This window comes from Podarcis muralis, chromosome 15, assembly GCF_964188315.1.
Source record: "Podarcis muralis chromosome 15, rPodMur119.hap1.1, whole genome shotgun sequence".
Taxonomy (NCBI): domain Eukaryota; kingdom Metazoa; phylum Chordata; class Lepidosauria; order Squamata; family Lacertidae; genus Podarcis; species Podarcis muralis.
In genome coordinates, this window is record NC_135669.1 from 10,244,272 (window position 1) to 10,264,602 (window position 20,331).

The window sequence follows — 20,331 nt, forward strand, 5'->3', positions numbered from 1 at the left end:
TTTTGAAGTGGAGCTAATGAAAGCCTTTGAGCTTCCTCCAAGCTGAACTCCAGACAGAGGTCTATTGTGGCTGCATTGACAAGGGCCCTTCATTCAGAGTTATCACATGCTTATGAGATAGTCCCAGCTGAAGAAACAACTTTGCCCTGAGGCAGCTTGTGGCATTTGAACAGTTCTCCTTGATCCCCTTTGCATGGCCCATGAGAATTGTGCAGTGTGTGGTTCCATCCTTAGGAATGGGCAAGGAGGGATTCTCCACTGGACTGTCAAAGACCCGTTCCACCCTGAGTTGCTCCTATTGATGTCCTTTCCCCAAGCATCTATTTTGCCAGTAAGGTAGTATTTTACCTCTGTGGCCTCTGAGGAATAGTAGCAACAGTGGCAGCTAGACATCACGTTTCAGGTGGGCTTTGATAGGTCCTACACCTGTCTTCTGATTCAAGTACAAGAAGGAAAGACTGGGCTGGATATTTCTCAGCAAGTTGATCTGATATTCCCCTTTTCTTACTTTGATTATAAAGAGGGGTGTGTGGAGCTCCTTACCCCCCCCCAAACTTTATGTTAGACTAAGGATGTGACCCACTGCCTTTTTCCACCAGCAAGTTGTGACTGTTGCTATGAGGTAGGCAAAAAACCCAGTCCAGCCCAATTTGTCTGCAGGCAAATTCTTCCCTGGCCCCAAATACGGCAACTACAGAGGGGAGATCAGGGTCAGGGCCAGCAAGGCCATCCACAAAGGCTCACAGATGTCCAGCGGACATGTTTAGGAGGTGAAAATAGGTCTATTCTGCATGCATTAAAAATGGGGGTGGGGAGCCTGTGGCCTTTCAGATGTGGTTGGACTCTGAATCCTATCACCCCATACCATTGCCCACACTTTCTGGGGTTGATGGGAGTTGCTGCCTGATCGTTGCAAGCAAAGAGGAAAAGGAGTAGTGGTGGAATGGAGTCTCCTGGAAATGGGCAGACTGACTGGTTAGGACCCTGAATGTCAGCACTCTGTGCCGCACCCTTTTGTTAAGGTCCCACTTCCATGCAACTATGGAGTGGTGAACTTGGGTAATGATCCTTAGTCCAGGATGCTACAAGCACGCCCCTGTTTCCCTCTGAGGAATGTTGAATGATGTGGCTCTCTATGATCTCAGGGAAAACGGCTTTCCCAGCACAGACGTTTGGGAGGCAGGGCAGGCAGCATTTGAAGAAGAGCTTTTTTAGTGCTTGCCAACCCTGATTTCTAGCTCCAGCTGTCTGTTTGGGATTATGGGGATGGTTTCTCCTTCTGCTTTTGTTCTTTTCCCCCTTTAAAGTATGATTTAGGGTAGCAGCTGTGCACAATGTGGTCTGCGTGACTCTGCTCATCTCCTCTTTTTGCAAAACTCTGTAGAGACTCGGGGGCAGGAGAGAGAACGGCAGTAGGTTCATGTCTGGAAGGAGGATCTTATCGCTAGCAAGTTTCTGAAATGAGTAACTTGTAGAGCCAAATGCCTGCACTTTGGCCCTGAATCTAGAGACACTGAGGTGGCGATGGATGGGAGGGATTTGCTCAGCTTTGTAATCATGAATTCTCTGAATTCCATGCTGCGTTACTAGGGAGATAAGGATGCATCATTTTCTAGTCTGCTCTGTATTTACCTCATGCAGCACTGTTCCCATTCTGCTGCAGTTAACCTTCCACTGAAAACGACAGTATTTGCATCACCATCTGCTGTGTCAGTTTAAGTAATTTCATCATCATGTAAAATAGGTTGCTGTTGCATTCTTGCACCCCATTCATTTCAATGTGAAGGAAATGCAATGCATTTGGGGGGGGGTATAAATGCAGTATCATAGAATCATAAAACTGCAGTGTTGGAAGGGACTAAGACAGGGGCCAGCAGACTTTTTCAGCAGGGGGCCGGTCCACTGTCCCTCAGACCTTGTGGGGGGCTGGACTATATTTGGGGGGGGGGAATATGAACGGATTCCTATGCCCCACAAATAACCCAGAGATGAATTTTAAATAAAGGGACACATCCTACTCATGTACAAACACCAGGCAGGCCCAACTCATTGAAAAACACGCTGATTCCCGGACCATCTGCAGGCCGGATTTAGAAGGCAATTGGGCCAGATCGGTTTAATCCGGACCCTGTGGCAGTTGATTTCCTGGAGTAAAATCCTAAAAAATATCTCAACAACTTCAATCCTAAAAAAAACACCTCAACAACTTTGGGGTAAAAGCTCAACAACTTCAATTCTTTAAAAAGGTTCACAACTTTGGTTGGCCCTTTCAGCCCCTCAATTCATCAAATCTGGCCCTCTTTGAAAAAAGTTTGGACATCACTGGTCACTAAGAAGATCATCTAGTCCAGGAAAAAAGCACACTAAAATGCTGGTGAATTTTCATGAAGACTTAAAAATATAATGATGATGATGATGATGATGATGATGATGATGATGATGATGATGATGTCACAATTCAGACAACAGAATTTAAGATTGAAAACTGAGATGCCCCAAAGCTGATAGATCCACTCATACATACTTCTTATATCATGGCATAGAAAGTAGACAGAAGTTTTCCTCCCTCTCTTATAATGCTAAAACGCGAGATCTTCTGGGCGCTTGGGTGGGCTGAGTAGTCTGTGCTGTTTGTTTTTTTTATTACACAGTGTAAACACTGAGCGGTGAGAAGAAGCCACCATTACTGGGGCAAGAAGAACCCAGACAAGGGCTCTTAATGAATTACAGAACAATAACGAACCTCCTGAAGCTGTACACATCCTTTGATGTTTGAGGTTAACGGTAGTGAGCGCCTTTAGGCTCTACCCATCAAGTTAATTTCCGTGCGGTGGAAATCCACCACTATATTGCAAAGGAAAGGGAAGGGGGAAGTTGCTGTCTGATGAACAGGAGCCTGGGGGTTGCTGTGGCTTCTTATCCAGAAGATCAGTGAGCGTGTGCTTAACTGCAATTCCCCCTTACACAAGTGTTTGCCCTTCCCCCATCTCTCCCTCCTGATGCAAAAGAAACAGGTAATGGTGAGATAGGAGGTGATGAGAGCACTGTGTGTCACACACACACACACACACACACACACACACACGTGTCTGTGGGGAGCAAGGGAAGGAAGACCTATCCCCTCTGGACGAACTATAACCCACGGACTCCTACCTTAATTTTTTTTAAACACACACACACAGAGGGTTATCAATGGGGCAGTGTGTTTGTCTGTCAATCAGAACATTGGTGGTTTGAGCCCACCCAGGGATGGCTGTGGGCAGGATTCCTGCCATGGAGGAGGTTAAAGTAGATGGCCATTGGGATCCCTTCCAACTCTATGATTCTATCCAACGCTAGTCCTGCCCAGAGTAATCCTAATGATATGAATATGCATGGCTAACTTAGGCCCATCGTTTTCAAGGAGTCTACTGTACTATGAGTACAAGTTGATTGGGTATGGCCCAAGGTTTCCAGTGTTTGTAGAACCTGAGATATGTGGCAAAATGTACTCGCACCATTCTTCTGATTAATTCGTGGGAAACTGGCTTGCTACCTCCACCATTTTCAGTGTTTTATTTTGCTCATCCACCCACCTCCCCCCCCCAAAAAAAATAATAATCACACACACATACAGTATGAATGAGACAGGCAGACAGAGAGCCAGATTTGCTACCATAAGATGCTACTGACCTTAGAGGGAGATTAGATAAATTCATGACTGATAAGCTATCAATGGCTACTAGTCATTCTGGTTATATGTTACTGCCAGAATCCGAAGCGTCATGATTCTGAATCACCAGTTGCAGGGGAAGAACAGCACGTTCTTGTGTCCTCCTCCTGAGTAACCCATAGGCAGCTTGGGCTTCTGTGTGATACATGCTGCTAAGCTGCACAAGGACTTTGGTCTGAACCAACAGGGCTCTCCTTAATTTTTTTTAAAAATAGTTGCTTTTTGTCATGGGCCAGGAGGGGGAGCACTTCAAAGATTGAATTCATTCATTCATTCATTCATTCATTCATTTAAAAATGCAGTTGTCATCTCCCCTTTTTGCCAGGAAAAATAAAAAGTGAAAGAAACAAAATCACAAATCATGGCACTCTAGACATAGCAAACAAGAGACAACCACCCACTGGAAGGGGGGAAGTTATATGGGCTTTAATCTGTAATAATTGTTTTTAAAACCACTTGGTTGATTAGAATGGCTAGATATATGTATATACAGAAAATGTTGGCATAGCCTGTGGAGACTGGTCCGTTTGGGTGAATGGCCCCCCAGCCTAAGTCTGCCAGACTCCGTCTGCCTGCCTTCTTAAGCCAGACCAAGAGGGGCCTGGCTGCCAGCTTCCTCCTCAGTCTCAGTTTTGCCCTTTTAGGAAACAGCAGGGAGAAGGATGGGGACAATACTTGAGTTAGTTGGCTCCTCCTGTCATTGGTTCCAGCTCTGCTACAGTTGGCTTCCTTGCTTTCTGGTCCACCACTGGGCGCAGCCTGGTTGCAGTGATACGGAGTGAGGAATTTCACCCAGTCCTCAGTAAGAATGTTCCCATCGGGAACATGGCACTCAGATCCTTCCTAACACCTTTTTGTGGCTTCCTCCTTTTTTTCCAGAGACCTGAAGAACAACTTGATTAGCATCATCCAGCCTGGAGCTTTTCTAGGCCTCTCGGACCTGAAGCGCTTGTAAGTACCACTCTCAAAGCCCTCCCTCCCAACTCCAGAGCAGCCCATTAGTTTTTCCTAATGTTCAGCTGAAACTGCCTCTTGGAATTTAAGCCCCTTAGATCCAATCTTGCCTTTTGGGTCAGCAGAGAACAAACCTTTGCCCTCCCCACGTGATCTTCAATGAGTGTACAATCAAATATATCTGTACCCGTGTACAGTTTTTCTCATGCAACATGCTGATGCGCACATTCCTTTATCAGTGGGCACAGTAATTGAGCTGTGCCAATGAACAAGTGTATGCTGTTTCACACAAACAGTTGCACATGTGTAGAGACAGCTTGTACCTATGATGCGTGAACAAGCCTTTCGCGGCAACCATTTGTGTATTTGAAGAATGTTACCATGCTTTTTCCCCCCTCCAGTCTTCCCTCCTCCATTACTTCCTTCAAACTCTTGTCTATGAGATTAGATTTATCCCTTTAAGCATTTAAAGTATTTATTTATATAAAGTATATCAAAAAGTATTTACCGTATTTTTCGCTCTATAACACGCACCTGACCATAACACGCACATCGTTTTTAGAGGAGGAAAACAAGGGGGAAAACATTCTGAATGAAACAGTGGATGTATCATTTTTGTGCTTCATGCTGTGGCCACAGACATGTGATCTGATGGTGAATTTGGGCTGACCCAATGCAAAGATCCTGAGGATCCATGTGGATCCATGCTTCATAACCACATTTTAAGTGGAGAGGGAAGGAAAAACACAGAAGGGACAAGGAGCACGAGAGGGGTGTGCAGAGAAGCAGCTGGCTAAGAATACAGGAGAGGGGTATAACGGGAGGGAGGAAAGGAAGGCAAAAGTTTCCCCCCACCCAAGCCAGCCAGCTCGCTCGCTCGCTCTCTCTCTCTCTCCCACCTGCATGTTTTCCAGCTGGAGCACCGAGAGGAATTAGAAGGAAGGACGCTCTGCTTTCCCCTCTTCTTGCCTGGAGGGGAGGGGCTTTCCCTGCTCTTTGTTCCGTTTGAGCAAACACAGCAAGGAAACAGAGGAGGGTGGGCAGTAAGACCCTGAGGCAGAATGCAGGAAAGCAGCCGCTTCCTCTTTTCAGGTTTCCCTTCTCCGAGACGCGCGATTTGATTTTTGCCTGATTTTTTTTGCCTCCACTCGCGCCATTCGGCTCCAGGGACCACACATTTGCTCAATAACACGCACAGACATTTCCCCTTCCTTTTTAGGAGAAAAAATCTGCATGTTATAGAGAGAAGAATACGGTATATATTACCATGTCATAAAACATCAGGGCGCTGCTTTCCATATCCCTGGCCATCTTTGCTGCTGTTCTCTGAACCCACTTCAGTTTGTCTACCTGTTCTGTCACTGGAGACTATGGCAGGGAGGGAGAAAGTAAATGTCAAAGGGCTGTTCTCTTCCACCCTTGGCCATCTCTGGCATGGCCCCTGTCTTCCATTCAATCGTCGTTTCACCCCCATGAATTGCCATGGTAGATCTCCTCCTATCTGCTGCTGCCAACATCACTCTGACCATCCAGTGAGTTCCCAGCTAGAATCTCAATTGATGCTAGCACACGAGAACAAATCGTTCCAGTTTTATTCCTGTACACAGTATTCCAACTACATGAGCGCCACCCCCAATGTCTCCACATGGTTTCCCAAATATGGGGAGGCTTATAAGCCCCTTTGTGAGAAGAGTGAGTGAGGACAGCACACCCAGGTGTAGAGGAATGGCTCCTGAAGAGACCTAGATTCTCATGCTCAACACAATCCACCACCAGTGACATCATTTCTCACACCCTCTCCATGTTGCTAAGCAGTAAAGGGTCCCCTGACCATTAGGTCCAGTCGTGGCCGACACTGGGGTTGCAGCACTCATCTCGCTTTATTGGCCAAGGGAGCCGGCATACAGCTTCTGGGTCATGTGGCCAGCATGACTAAGCCGCTTCTGGCGAACCAGAGCAGCACACGGAAACGCCGTTTACCTTCCTGCTGGAGCGGTACCTATTTATCTACTTGCACTCTGACGTGCTTTCGAATTGCTAGGTTGGCAGGAGCAGGGACCGAGCAACAGGAGCTCACCCTGTCACAGGGATTCGAACCGCCGACCTTCTGATCGGCAAGTCCTAGGCTCTGTGGTTTAACCCACAGTGCCACCCGCGTCCCTGCTAAGCAGTAGGCATGTCCAAAGTTGGTTTTGTGGCCTAATCTGCCCCGCTGGTCGGTTTAATCCTGCCCTTAAAAAAACCTTGACAACTTCAATTCTAAAGAAAGGTCAGCAACTTTGATTGGCCCTTTGGTCAGCCCTCATGGCCCTTCACTTCATGAAAACTGACCCTCTTTGAAGAAAGTTTGGACACCACTGAAAAAAAGCAGATATCCTGGAGAAGACAGCTTGCAAAACATCAGGATGACATGGCAGCGGCTGCTATTTGCCCATGGGCTACTCACTGAGCCATCATGCCCCTTTTAGTTTGACCTCTGGGTCCTGTGGGCTGCATTTCCTCCTGGCATTGCCCGTGGCTTCCACAGTCCTCTCACGGCTCTTTTGCCTCCTCTGATTATTCAACAGGGACCTCTCCAACAACCGCATTGGGTGTCTCAGCTCTGGCATCTTCCAGGGATTGGTCAGCCTCATCCGCTTGTGAGTATTCGTGGTGCGGGTGTCCTTTGGCCCAAAGTCTTCCGCATTTGTGTTAGTGACTGAATCTTTGCTCAGCAGACCGATTCCTTGGCTGCCAAGCAGAAGTGGCCAACTTCGTGCACTCCAGTTGTTGCTGGACTACAATGACCATAATCTCTGACCACATATTTTCTAGGGTAGATGAAGGTTGGAGTTCAACAACATCTGGAGGGCACCAGGTTGTCTACCCCTGCTGTCATAGATACCTCCTGTCCATGCAAGTTGCAAAATGTTGTGCTTTGGTCTTCTATTATAACTGCTAGCTGCAATGGCTATGTTCTCACTCTGCTGTCGGAGGCAGTGGGTCTAGGAATACGAGTTGCTGGGAATCCCAGGTGGGGTGAGTGCTGCTGTGCTCAGATCTTGATTCTGGGGTTTCCACTGACATCTGGTTGGTCACTGTGAGAACAAGGATGGTAGACTAGGTGGGCCTTTCGCCTGAACCAACGGGGCTCTTCTTAGGTTCTTGACTCTTTGGTTACATTGAGCCAGACAATACTGAATTGCTGCTTATGAGGAGGACTTCCTTTCAAAGAGGATGGTGACCAGCAATTCCAAGCTACGGCCCATATGATAAAACACATGTTATGTTCCATTTATTTGTTGCTTGCTGCAAAAATGCCTCAAAGCAACTTACTATTATAAAAGCATACATAATACAAAATTTAGCAAATATATAAAAATGAATTTAAAAAAACTTTAATTAACTAGAAGCATTCATCTTGCAATAGCATAAAAAGAACAAATCCTACCCCACCCCACAAAAAAGGAACACCAATTCAAGCTTGGATATAATCATACCCTGTGACTCAGTCAAGCCCCAAATGTTTGGGTGAACAGGAATGCCCTGGTTATTCAAAACTGGTAATGATGGTGGCAGTTTTGGAAGAACATTTCGCAGCCAAGGAGCCACCACGTTCTGCAGCTCCATCAGAAGGGGTACATGAAGAAGGGCCTCAGATGATGAACTCAGGGCCTGGCTAGGCTCATGTGGGGAGAAGCAGTCCCTATGGTATTAAGGTCCTTTATAGGTCAAAAACAGCACTTTGAATTGAGTCTGGAAATGAACTGGCAGCCAATGCAGTTGTGCTAGGATCATTGTTATTTGATCAGTCCTCCTATTCCCAGTCCACAATCTGGCCACTAAATTCTGCACTAACTGCAGTGTCAGAACTGTCTTCAAAGGCAGCCCCACATATAACATATCACAGTAATCTAACCTTGAGGTGAGCAGAGCTAGGCTATCCCTGTCCAGAACGTGCAAACGCCAACACTGTAACAGAAATCATGTTCCCGTCATGCCATCAAGTGAAAGAGCATGCTTGGCCAACTCTGGCCCACTCAAACGACTTGTTCATTCTCCTCTTCCACAGGAATATGTCAGGGAATATTTTCTCCAGCATCCAGAGTGGGGTCTTTGATGAGCTGCTGTCTCTGAAAGTTCTGTGAGTATATCCTCTCCTGCATGTTGAAAGAAGGGGCAGGCAGGGAAGAGGCAACTGAGTTTCGTCTTAAGCCAGCCTTTCTCAACCTGTGGGTCCCCAGATGTTGTTGAACTACAACTCCCATCAACACTAGCTAGCAAGGTCAGAGCTCAGGGATGATGGGAGTTGTAGTCCAACAACATCTGGGGACCCACAGGTTGAGAATCGCTGTTTAAGCATTTGGTGCTGGGATTGGGTTGAATGTGAGTCATGGCTGGTGCCAGATCATGCTATTTTGCTGTCCTAAGCAGGGTGGGGCTGAGAGGATGAGAGCATCCCCCTTCCCCATGCAAGATGAGGGCGTTCCTCAGAACCTCTTGTGGTTGTCTCTGAAGTCACGGGGACATGCTTTCAGCTTCTGCAAGGAGTGGAGAATGGGAGCCTGAACTCATGTGTTGCCTCCACTGTGGTGGACATCTTTTGAACTGTGTTGCCATAGATGGTCGCTCAGCTTTCCTGTGAAGCAGAATCAGCCCTATTGATAGTACAATGGTAAACTGATGGGCGCCTAAACCCATTTTCATAATGGCAATGGAAGCACTAGCTAGGAGAAAGCAGAACATGTCTAAAATGTTGCAAATACAACACAGGGGGAAGAGAATTCTTCATAGCCATTTTATTGCGTGGACAGGCGGAGTCCCCAGATCCCGCGCGGTCCCCCCGTCATGTGGAATAACGACTCCAGACAACGTGCTATGGGATTAAATTGGCCACAACTTTATTAAATTTCAAATGTGGGTAGACCTTGGCTCAGGCATTGGGCGTTCTCCCTCCCCAGTCCCCAGCCGGGGACCTAGGGAGCTTCAGGGTTATCCAGTGTGTGTGGGGGGGATGGGCTGGCTCTGGAGAACATATGTTCAAGCAGAGACAGCCGCCCCCGTTATGCCGCCGCCGCAGGGGAGAGCAATGACGACCTTTCGGCGTACGGTCAAAGCCTCCCTTCAGAAACCCCTTTAACGGGGAACCCTGGTATCGCCGCCGCAAAGAGGAAGATGGACTAAAGGATTCCGCCCAAGGCCTGATACCGCCAAAGTTGTGACGTTTTGCTACGGGAAAGGCGAAACCTGCCAATGCAGGGAAATTCCTTTCCGGCCCTTTAACAGCGACCTTAACATAGCAGCGCCCGCATACTTGTGAAGAAAAGTTAACCTGCAAAATAAGACATTAACTGAGGGTGGGAGAAGCTCTGGAGCCAAGTGAGGATTCCCAGGTAAGATCCTCCCTCTATTGTGTGGGCAGCTAATCCCTCCCCTACCTGGCCTGGTCTCCTTGGCAACGCTTCCCCCAGGTGGGATTGGACAGCTGACTGAGGTAGGCGGAGACCTCCAGGTATCCCACCTGAGGGAAGGCAAGGCCAAGCCTATGCTGTTGGAGCCGCTCCAGATCTAGGGGCTGCACACGTCCACGCAAAGGGCGCCCCCCGTTTTAAGCGGGGAGCGGTCATTATAATTATTTAAATATTGTGCCACGTAATATAAAAACCTGAAAAACAGAGTAATTGCAACATAAACAACTTACCAGGGGGGAGAGAGACAAGATGGTTCAGCAGCCGATGTGTGGGCACCACTGGCAGTGCTGAGCTTCCTTACTTGCCGTTTCTTAGAGCCATTATCAACTCCAAAGTAGGGAAGGGGTGGGGAGAAATCCATTTAGTTCTCATTTTAATGCATACCTCCACAGTTCATGCTTCGCAAACTAATACACAAGGCAAAACACAGCTTCCCTTCAAGGTTCACACCTATCAAAATTCTGCGATGCAGTTCTCAACCCCACCCCACCCCCGCAAATGCCCCCCCAAAGCATTCATCAAAGAAAAGTGCACACACACATACGCAAATTCTGGTTGGACCAGGTTGGAATTCTGAAAGCAGAATACAGTGGTACCTCTGGTTGCGAACAGGATCCATTCCGGAGCCCCATTCGCAACCTGAAAGGAACGCAACCCGCGTCTGCGCACACACGGGTTGCGATTCGCTGCTTCTGCGCATGATGTCATTTTGCGCATCTGCGCATGCGCGAGCGGCGAAACCCGGAAGTAACCCTTTCTGGTACTTCCGAGTCGCCGCGGGACACAACCTGAAAAGACATAACCTGAACCGAACGTAACAAGAGGTATGACTGTTCGCTACCCATCCGATCTTTGAGGTAGAAGAGCTCACTCCACACAGAGCTCTTTACATAGGCCTCCTCTTGTTGTCTTCTTCAACCCCTTTCCCCGCACGACAATTCTGCTTAATCCCAGCATGTGGCTCTCTTCCTTCCCTTCCAGTGACTTTGCCACCGAATACCTGACGTGCGACTGCAACATGCGCTGGGTCTCAGCCTGGTCCAAAAACCGCTCCGTCCAGATCTCCGACAAGACACTGTGCATCTACCCTGGCAGCCTGCACGGGAAGCTGCTACGCAACATTCGGGAGAGCCAGATGCGCTGCGGTGAGGCCCCCGGCTGGACGGGCAGGGTGTGTTTATTTACTAGTGGGACTGACAGGAACCTGTGCAGGGTGGGAGTGGCCCTGTTCCAGCTCGCCAGCCACGTCGTCTTGCAGAACACACCATCCCACTTTCCTTCCAACCCTGAAAACGGGCAGCATCCTGCCGTAACAGAGCAAGCTCAGTTCATGCGCAGGCCTCGTTGAGGCACTTTGGGCACCCCTCGGCTTCCCTTTCTAAATAGTATTTTTCTTGGAGTCGAGTGTGAATTTCATGCCCTTTATTCAGCTCATAGTAGCAATGAATGAAACTTTCCCCAAAACGTCTCGCTATATATACATTGTTTACACAATGGGCACCATGTGATTGGCTAATTCCGGGCTGCTCCTGTAGGCCAATCAGGTTGCGGATTCACCTCCTCCAGAAGCCTGATTGACTGCTCCTGCAGGCCAATCAGGTCGCTCATTCACTTCCACCTGGAGCTGGATTGGGTGGCTCCTGCGGACCAATCAGACGTCTGCATTCTGGATTCTGTTGTTCTAGGATTCAGCTCAGTACATAACACTCTCCATAGCTGACAGAAGCAGAGGGAAATTTGCTCAGTCTATGTAATTATAATTGGTTGCCTAAATGAGCTTTCCTTTATGTAAACTTCTGATTATCACTTTTCCACCTTAAGTGCAAGACATAACTGTGTTAGAGGCACCTGTGTGCAAGTTGGCGTCTTGGTCTCAGCACCCTTTTCTCCCTCCCTACACAACCTGAGTAGGATCTCACTCTCCCTCCCGCAGAAGGGACCCCAGAGCTGCACACCCACCTGCTGATCCCCTCCTTGCGGCAAGTGGTCTTCCAAGGCGATCGCCTCCCTTTCCAGTGCACAGCCAGCTACCTGGACAACAGCACACACATTTTGTGGTACCACAACCGTGCCTTGGTGCAGGGGGATGAACGGAATGGCATCATCCTGGAAGAGAGCCTCGTCCACGACTGCACCTTCATCACAAGGTACTGGGGCTTTGCTGCCTTGGGGAAAGGGAGAAACTTCACGTCTGCGCCATACAGTTAAAACACATGACTTCCCCACAAGCATCATGGGAACTGTAGTTTGTGAAGGGTGCTAGGAATTGCAGCTCTGTTGAGAGGTGAGCTGTAGTTCCCAAAGTTCCTTGGGAAGGATACAGATCAGGACAAATAAGCAGTTCAGGGTTTGACAGGTTGCATGGAAGTCTAATCCCATCCAAGGTTAGACAGGTAACAGGCAAAGAATCAAGAGAGAATATTCTAAGTTGCAGCACCTCATTTTTTGGGTATCACTCCCCAGGGAGACCCAGGGCCGGATTTAGGTTTGATGAGGTCCTAAGCTACTGAAGGTAATGGGACCCTTTATATGTCCAGCTGTCCTTTGTCAACAACAAATTGTCGCTGTTTTTTTTGTGTTGAATATATGCTATATGGTAATTTATGGACCTAATAGGTATCTAAAGCCATTTGCACATAACAAATAGGAGCCTACACAACACAAAACACTGTTGCTGTATGTAGGTTTTATTTTATTTTTATCTTTATCTTATATTTTGGAAATGTACATCCAGGTTTTTTTCCCTTTAAATTTTTTGGGGGCCCCCAAGAGAGTGGGTCCCTAAGCTATAGCTTGTTTAGCTTATATGTAAATCTGGCACTGGGGAGACCCACTTGCTGCCAACATTGTGATCATTTCTATGCCAGGTAAATCCTTCCCCCCCCCTTTTTTTTCCCAAATAAAAAATCTCCCAAGATTTTGAAAATATTCTGAATCATAGAATTGTAGTGTTGGAAGGGACCCAACGGCTATCTAACCCAAGTCCCTACAACAGAGGAATCACAGCTAATCACACTATTTTAACGTGTTGTTGTTCCCAGTCTTGCAGCAGACAAAAACTTTGCCTCTTGCAACAAATACGTTTGCTACGAAAAGGTTTGTCACTTACAACAAAGCAAAAAGCAATCAAAAGCGTTCCTGAGGCACCTGAGAAACTTGCTAACAAATTTATCATGGCACAAGCTATCATTATCAGATGCAAAGTTTCATGGGCTTGAATCCATGAAAAGCTGTGCCATAATAAATTTGTTAACCTTTAAGAGGGATGGACAAATCTCTCTATTTCAGTTCTTCATGTTTCTAACATTCCCAGTCTTAAATTCAGTTCTCCACATTTCCACAACTATTTGTGACTTTAAAAAAAAAAAAATCGTCGTGGAAATCTGTCAGCATATTTGTGTGAATTTCTCCTAATAAAACATTTTTGTATGTGGTTTTGACTAATTTCAGCAAGCAATACCCCCTATTATCATGCATTTTTGTATGTTATTTTCAGTCATATGCTGTATATTAATTTTCATGCATACTTTACCCCAGTATATGCATTTTTTACCACCTTACTTGACTGGAGAGCTGCATTGAAACATTTGGAGAAGTCTCAAAGGATGGCTGTGTTTTCAGTACACACATTTTTTCAGAAAACACAAATTTAATTGCAGACTAAGTTAGACTGTATTCAGACAGCACTTAATTCTCTTTTCCTGTTGTTTTCTCACCTGATAATTTCCACATTTTATGTGATCTTTCACATGATATAAAAGCCGTTCCTGAAAATCTAGTGGAATCTAGAAGACGTTTAGCACTCATTTCTGTGTTAATTGTTTCCAGAGAAAACAAAAACAAAATCAATTTGCAACCTTGTTAACTTGGAAAATTGTGGTAGTTTCGCATTGTAATTTCACATGACTCAATTTGGGGTGGTATCCCAGCATACAGTTCTTCCCTGCCATTTTACAGTAACTTTAGTGTGACATAGCAGCATATTGATGAAAAAGCTAAATTTGGGGTGGCATATTGATCAAAAAGCCACAGTTCCAGAATACAACAGGCTCTACAGTGTGAAAGAAACGTTAGAAGTTTGGACCAAAAGTAGATAGGAAGTTATTCCCCTGCATTTTAGGGGGTGAAACTTAATTTTTGCACATTTCTTCAGTGAGGGGTCTTAAAAAATATATTTCTTTTGAGTGTGAGGAATTCAAATCCGATAATATTTTTGTGATTGGACAACATGTAGCTTGGTAAGTCTACGTTTTCATGAAAAAGCACAGAAACTGCTTTCAAAAAACCAAAGAATTTTAATTTTACATTCAGAAAATGTCAGGTAATGCTAAATGAAAACAAAACCCAATAATACTAATATATAATATAACTGCAAGTACTTGACAATCATTTTTAGTGATTTTACACACGTTTTACTTACCAAGCAAAGCTAAATTATATTAATTATACTAAGCCTTTTGAATTCCTAAGTCACGTTTTAGATTTTTAGCATCCCTCATTTTTGGAATTTGAAAGTTGTGAAATCCCTCATACCTGTTTCCTAAAAGCTATCAACCATTCAGTCTCGTATGGTTTCTAAAAGCCCTTTCTGTCCCCAGCGAGCTTATCCTGTCCAACATCCATGTCTCAGCCAGCGGCGACTGGGAGTGCACCATCTCCACTGCTCAGGGCAACGTTAGCAAGAAGGTCGAAATAGTTGTGCTGGAGACGTCGGCCTCATACTGCCCAGCTGAGCGCGTCACCAACAACCGTGGAGACTTCAGGTAGGAGAGTCTATGGGGATCTGGACCAGAGAGGGCCTTGGAATGGCAGGGCCTGAGTTAAGACTTGGAGCGAGCCAGGCTGATATGTGCCGGACCCGGTTCCATGAGACCGTGTGTAAGGAACACCAGCTCCCATTGCTGTTATTTTTAAGTCAGGTTTCTAGACTTCATGATTGCATGATGGACGAAAGAAGGGATGCGCTAAATCAAATGCGGAGAACTGGTATCTCATCTGGTGTGTTTGCATGGTGGCCGAGGCAACTGCCAGGGCTGATGTGGTCCCAAGTACCATTGCAGGGGAGATCTTTTTTAACTCTATATAATGTAGGGCTATTTAATGAGCCCAGTTTTAGGAAACTTTCAAAAGAAGAATGAAAGTTGTGGCTGAATGACAAACAGACTTTTACTATTATGATCCCAACCTCTGAAATACCAGTCTGGTTCCTATCAGTATTGCCATTACCTAGAAGCTAGAACCTCGCCCTTCTGTAATGTGCAAGGGGTATTATGTCAGGGTGATTTCCTAGGCTGCAAGCTGTTGTTCTTGTTGTTGTTTAGTCGTTTAGTCGTGTCCGACTCTTTGTGACCCCCTGGACCAGAGCACGCCAGGCACTCCTGTCTTCCACTGCCTCCCGCAGTTTGGTCAGACTCATGTTTGTAGCTTCGAGAACACTGCCCAACCATCTCGTCCTCCATCGTCCCCTTCTCCTTGTGCCCTCTATCTTTCCCAACATCAGGGTCCTTTCCAGGGAGTCTTCTCTTCTCTTGAGGTGGCCAAAGTATTGTAGCCTCAGCTTCAGGATCTGTCCTTCCAGTGAGCACTCAGGGATGATTTCCTTAAGAAGGCTGCAAGCAGGAACTGCTTAAATTAATATTGTTGGGCTTTCTCTCGTCCGCCCTCTCCTGTCTTCCTGGTGGAGTTGCAAGGAAAGCCAGCGTAACAAAAAAATAATACTGTAATAGGGTAACTTTAAAAAGTCTTTGTTTTAGTGAACAATGTGGTGACAGAGGAGTTCCATATTGAAAAAGGAACACGCCAGGGGTGCCCCCTATCCCCATTATTATTTATATCAGTCCTGGAGGTTTTGCTGAACATGATTAGGAGGGACCGGCAAATACAGGGGATTACGGTTGGAGTGAAACAATATAAATTGAAAGCATTCGCAGATGACTTAGTAATAACACTACAGGAGCCAGAATCTAGTACAAAAAGAGTTCTGGAATTGATACAAGAGTTTGGTCGGGTGGCAGGATTTAAGTTGAACAAACAAAAAACTAAAGTTTTGGGGAAAAACTTGACGCCTTTAGAAATAGAGGGGTTTCAGAAGGAAACAGAGTTAACTGTGGTTAAGAAAGTGAAATACCTGGGGGTAAACTTGACGCCTAAAAATTTGAATTTGTTTAAGGACAATTATGAGAAATGCTGGTCAGAAGTTAAGAAAGATTTGGAAACTTGGTCGAGACTGAAGCTTTCCTTGCTGGGCCGAATTGCTGCTGTTAAGATGAATGTTTTGCCAAAAATGTTGTTCTTATTTCAAACCTTGCAGGTCGTGGACAGAGTGGAATGTTTTGGAAAGTGGCAGAGGGATATATCAAAGTTTGTCTGGCAGGGCAAAAAGCCCCGAATAAAGTTTAAAATACTAACTGATGCAAAAGAAAGAGGGGGGTTTGCCCTGCCGGACTTAAGGTTATACTACGAGGCGGCAGCCTTCTGCTGGTTGAAAGATTGGATCTTATTAGAGAATACAGATGTCCTAGACCTGGAAGGTTTTAACAATTCGTCAGGATGGCATGCGTATCTGTGGTACGGCAAGGCAAAAACACATGGAATGTTCAAAAACCATATTGTCAGGAAAGCAATCTCTATGGTCTGGATGAAATACAAAGACTTACTTGAAAGTAAGACTCCGAGGTGGTTATCACCAGTGGAGGCCAAGGCGTGGAAAAAACCCAATATGGAGGCCGGTTGGCCGAAATATTGGGAACTAATAGAAAAAATTGGTGACAATTGGAGGTTGCGGAGCTTTGAAAACTTAAAAGATAAGGTGCAAGATTGGTTTCACTATGCCCAAATTAACGAGGTTGTTAAGTTAGACAAAAAAACAGGATTCCAGGTGGAAAAATCGAAACTTGAGACAGAGCTGTTAGAACCAAAGACCAAGGTATTATCGAGAATGTATAACTTGCTGCTTAAATGGAATACACAGGATGAGACAGTTAAATCAGCCATGATAAAGTGGGCTCAAGACATTGGTTACAATATCATGTTTGAAGACTGGGAAAGGTTATGGACCACCGGTATGAAATTTACGGCATGTAATGCCTTGAAAGAAAATATCATGAAAATGATATACAGGTGGTACATGACCCCAGTCAAGCTTGCTAAGATATACCATTTGTCTGATAACAAATGTTGGAAGTGCAAGGAGGCTGAAGGAACATTCTTTCACCTTTGGTGGACTTGCCCAAGAGTGAAGGCCTTCTGGGAAATGATCTACAACGAGTTAAAAAAGGTGTTTAAGTACACCTTTCCTAAAAAACCGGAGGCCTTCCTCTTGGGTATTGTCGGCCAAGGGGTGTTAAAGAAGGACAGAACGTTTTTTATGTATGCCACCACGGCAGCAAGAATTTTGATCGCCAAATATTGGAAGACTCAAGATTTGCCCACACTGGAAGAGTGGCAAACGCAACTGATTGACTACATGGAGTTGGCCGAAATGACTGCCAGAATCCGAGACCTGGGAGAAGAAGCAATGGAGGAGGACTGGAAAAAACTTAAGAACTATCTGCAAAAATTTTATAAGTTATATGAATTATAAAATGACGCATAATTTGAAATGCTAGCCCCAGCAATGAGTGTGTAACATTTATGAAATTGGATAACATTACTGAAAGAATCAAAGTTTAAATGTTAAAAATGATAATATGTTTTGTTTTTAGAGTAAATGGGCAATAAGGGATTTAAACTTAAACTTCAATTGAAAGTATAAAAGAAACACATGAAACAAGGTTATAACTTGCTGATAAATTTATTGTTAAGAATGCATTGTGCGGGAGATGTGGGGAAGTTCGATAGAAAGTTGAAATAAGTTGTTGAAGGGTTATGATTCTTTTTATCTTCTTTTTGTCTTTTTTTTTTTTCTCTTCTTTCTTTTTTCTTCTGTCTATGTTTGAAAAAATACAATAAAAACTATTAAAAAAAAAAATGAAATACCAGTCTGGTTCCTATCAGTATTGCCATTACCTAGAAGCTAGAACCTCGCCCTTCTGTAATGTGCAAGGGGTATTATGTCAGGGTGATTTCCTAGGCTGCAAGCTGTTGTTCTTGTTGTTGTTTAGTCGTTTAGTCGTGTCCGACTCTTTGTGACCCCCTGGACCAGAGCACGCCAGGCACTCCTGTCTTCCACTGCCTCCCGCAGTTTGGTCAGACTCATGTTTGTAGCTTCGAGAACACTGCCCAACCATCTCGTCCTCCATCGTCCCCTTCTCCTTGTGCCCTCTATCTTTCCCAACATCAGGGTCCTTTCCAGGGAGTCTTCTCTTCTCTTGAGGTGGCCAAAGTATTGTAGCCTCAGCTTCAGGATCTGTCCTTCCAGTGAGCACTCAGGGATGATTTCCTTAAGAAGGCTGCAAGCAGGAACTGCTTAAATTAATATTGTTGGGCTTTCTCTCGTCCGCCCTCTCCTGTCTTCCTGGTGGAGTTGCAAGGAAAGCCAGCGTAACAAAAAAATAATACTGTAATAGGGTAACTTTAAAAAGTCTTTGTTTCTTGCTTGATGCATTGGACTTGCTGGGGAAAGGGGTGGAGGTCATTGCTTTGTTTATTTCTTGCTGTGCCAACCACATCAGAAAAGAGCCGGGAATCCCTTCCACAGAAGCGCAAGAAGCTGCCTTATAGGAGTCAGGCCGTTCGCCTATTTATCTCAGTGTTGTCTACACAGACTGGCAGAAGCTCTCAAGGGTTTCTGGTAGGAAGCTCTCCCATTCCTGCCTTGGGATGGTGGGGGTTGTATCTGGGATGGTCTGCATTCAAGGCAGCTGCTCTGCTTTCCCCTACTCTTTCCAGTGCTTGCCAGGTGGGCTTCCACAGATGTGCTGTCTGTTGGGATGGTAGAATTCATTTGCTCTTTGCCATCGCTGCTGCCTCTTGGCCCCGTAGGGTCCAATGTCTCCAGCTCCCTTTGAGCAGGAGGGTTCGGCTAGGGGGCAGGCAGCCCTCGGATGCCTGATCCCTGCTCTCCCAGAGCCCCTCTTGCACAGAGGGGAGGGGAGGGAGGGGATGGGCTTGAGGATCTCTCTGGCAACCGGGATCTGGGAATGATTAAGGGTCCGTTGCGAGGGAGGCTGTCCGAGAGAGGCCCGGCTCTGGCAGCGCAGACAGGCTCCAGAAGCAGAGGTGTTGGAATTTCTCTGGCAAGAGAAAAAAGGCTTATGGAGCCCGCTGTAACCTTGGCAGGGTCTTGATGGAATATAAATTACTGCACAGTCAATGTGGCTTAAATTAACAGCGGGCCTGTCTTCTCTCCCTCCGCCCCCCCCCATCCCGGCCCCTTCCGCCTCCGCACTCTGCATGAGCAGGATATGGCCTGGGGCTAGAGGCAAGGAAGAGCAGCACCCAAAATCCCTGATCCTTCCAGTGTGTGACACAAATGCAACACCCTAGGAAAGCACAGAAGAGCTTTGCAGCGCTGCAGGCATTTGGAAGGGGTGGGGGAGAGCAGAAGGATTCCCATCCCATGGGGAAACTTGGAAAGAGACTGATTAAATCCCAGAATGGATGAGAAATGGTTTAGATGTCCTCATTGTTTGGTCCTCTCTTGCCTGGGACCAAAAAAAAGAGCTTAAAGGACCAAAGCAGATGAGATGACCTGAGATTGCATCCCCTGCCCAGAAATATTGGAGAAGTCCAGCAGGGAGCAGAAATTCCCTCAATCTGCACGTTCTTCGGGCGTCAGAAATGTAAATCACGCAAGCCATTATGTTTTTTTTAAATACTATTTTTTATTAATTTTCATAAAGAAAAATACATATCGCACCACATTACAACTTTAACAAATTTTCTCGTTTTTGGACTTCCTTCAGCCTCTCTGACAATCATCCGAATTAAACTTTTTAATTACACATTTCCTAAATTTACTATTGCCTTTTAACATACCCTTCCACACCTGTTTTTCTTTCTTACAATATTTCTTAGGTTTTTACAGAGCTTCTTTAAATGCCACTAACGTTATTTCATTATCACTTATACATTCCCAATACTCAAGTAGCTTTCCCCGGTCCTCGATGAACTTTTGATCTCGTAGATATCTGATCTTCCCTGTCAGTTTATCAAGTTCTGCATAGTCCACCAGCTTCATTCTCCATTCCTCCAATGTTGGTACTTGTTCCTGTTTCCATTTCTGGGCCAGTAACACGCAAGCCATTATGAGCAGTATTCGCCATTGGAGTGTTT

At 45.7% G+C, this 20,331-nt stretch overlaps 1 protein-coding gene across 2 annotated transcripts in view; it reads left to right on the forward strand.

The window, feature by feature from the left end:
• The window catches only part of ADGRA2 (adhesion G protein-coupled receptor A2), a 123,166-nt gene that overhangs the window by 77,550 nt on the left and 25,285 nt on the right, over positions 1-20,331 (forward strand). For both annotated transcript variants that reach the window (XM_028708517.2, XM_077919701.1), the window contains 6 exons: positions 4,592-4,663; positions 7,234-7,305; positions 8,718-8,789; positions 11,098-11,261; positions 12,050-12,263; positions 14,715-14,879. In XM_028708517.2, coding sequence (XP_028564350.2) covers positions 4,592-4,663; positions 7,234-7,305; positions 8,718-8,789; positions 11,098-11,261; positions 12,050-12,263; positions 14,715-14,879 — 759 coding nt within the window. The remainder of the gene's footprint in view (positions 1-4,591; positions 4,664-7,233; positions 7,306-8,717; positions 8,790-11,097; positions 11,262-12,049; positions 12,264-14,714; positions 14,880-20,331) is intronic.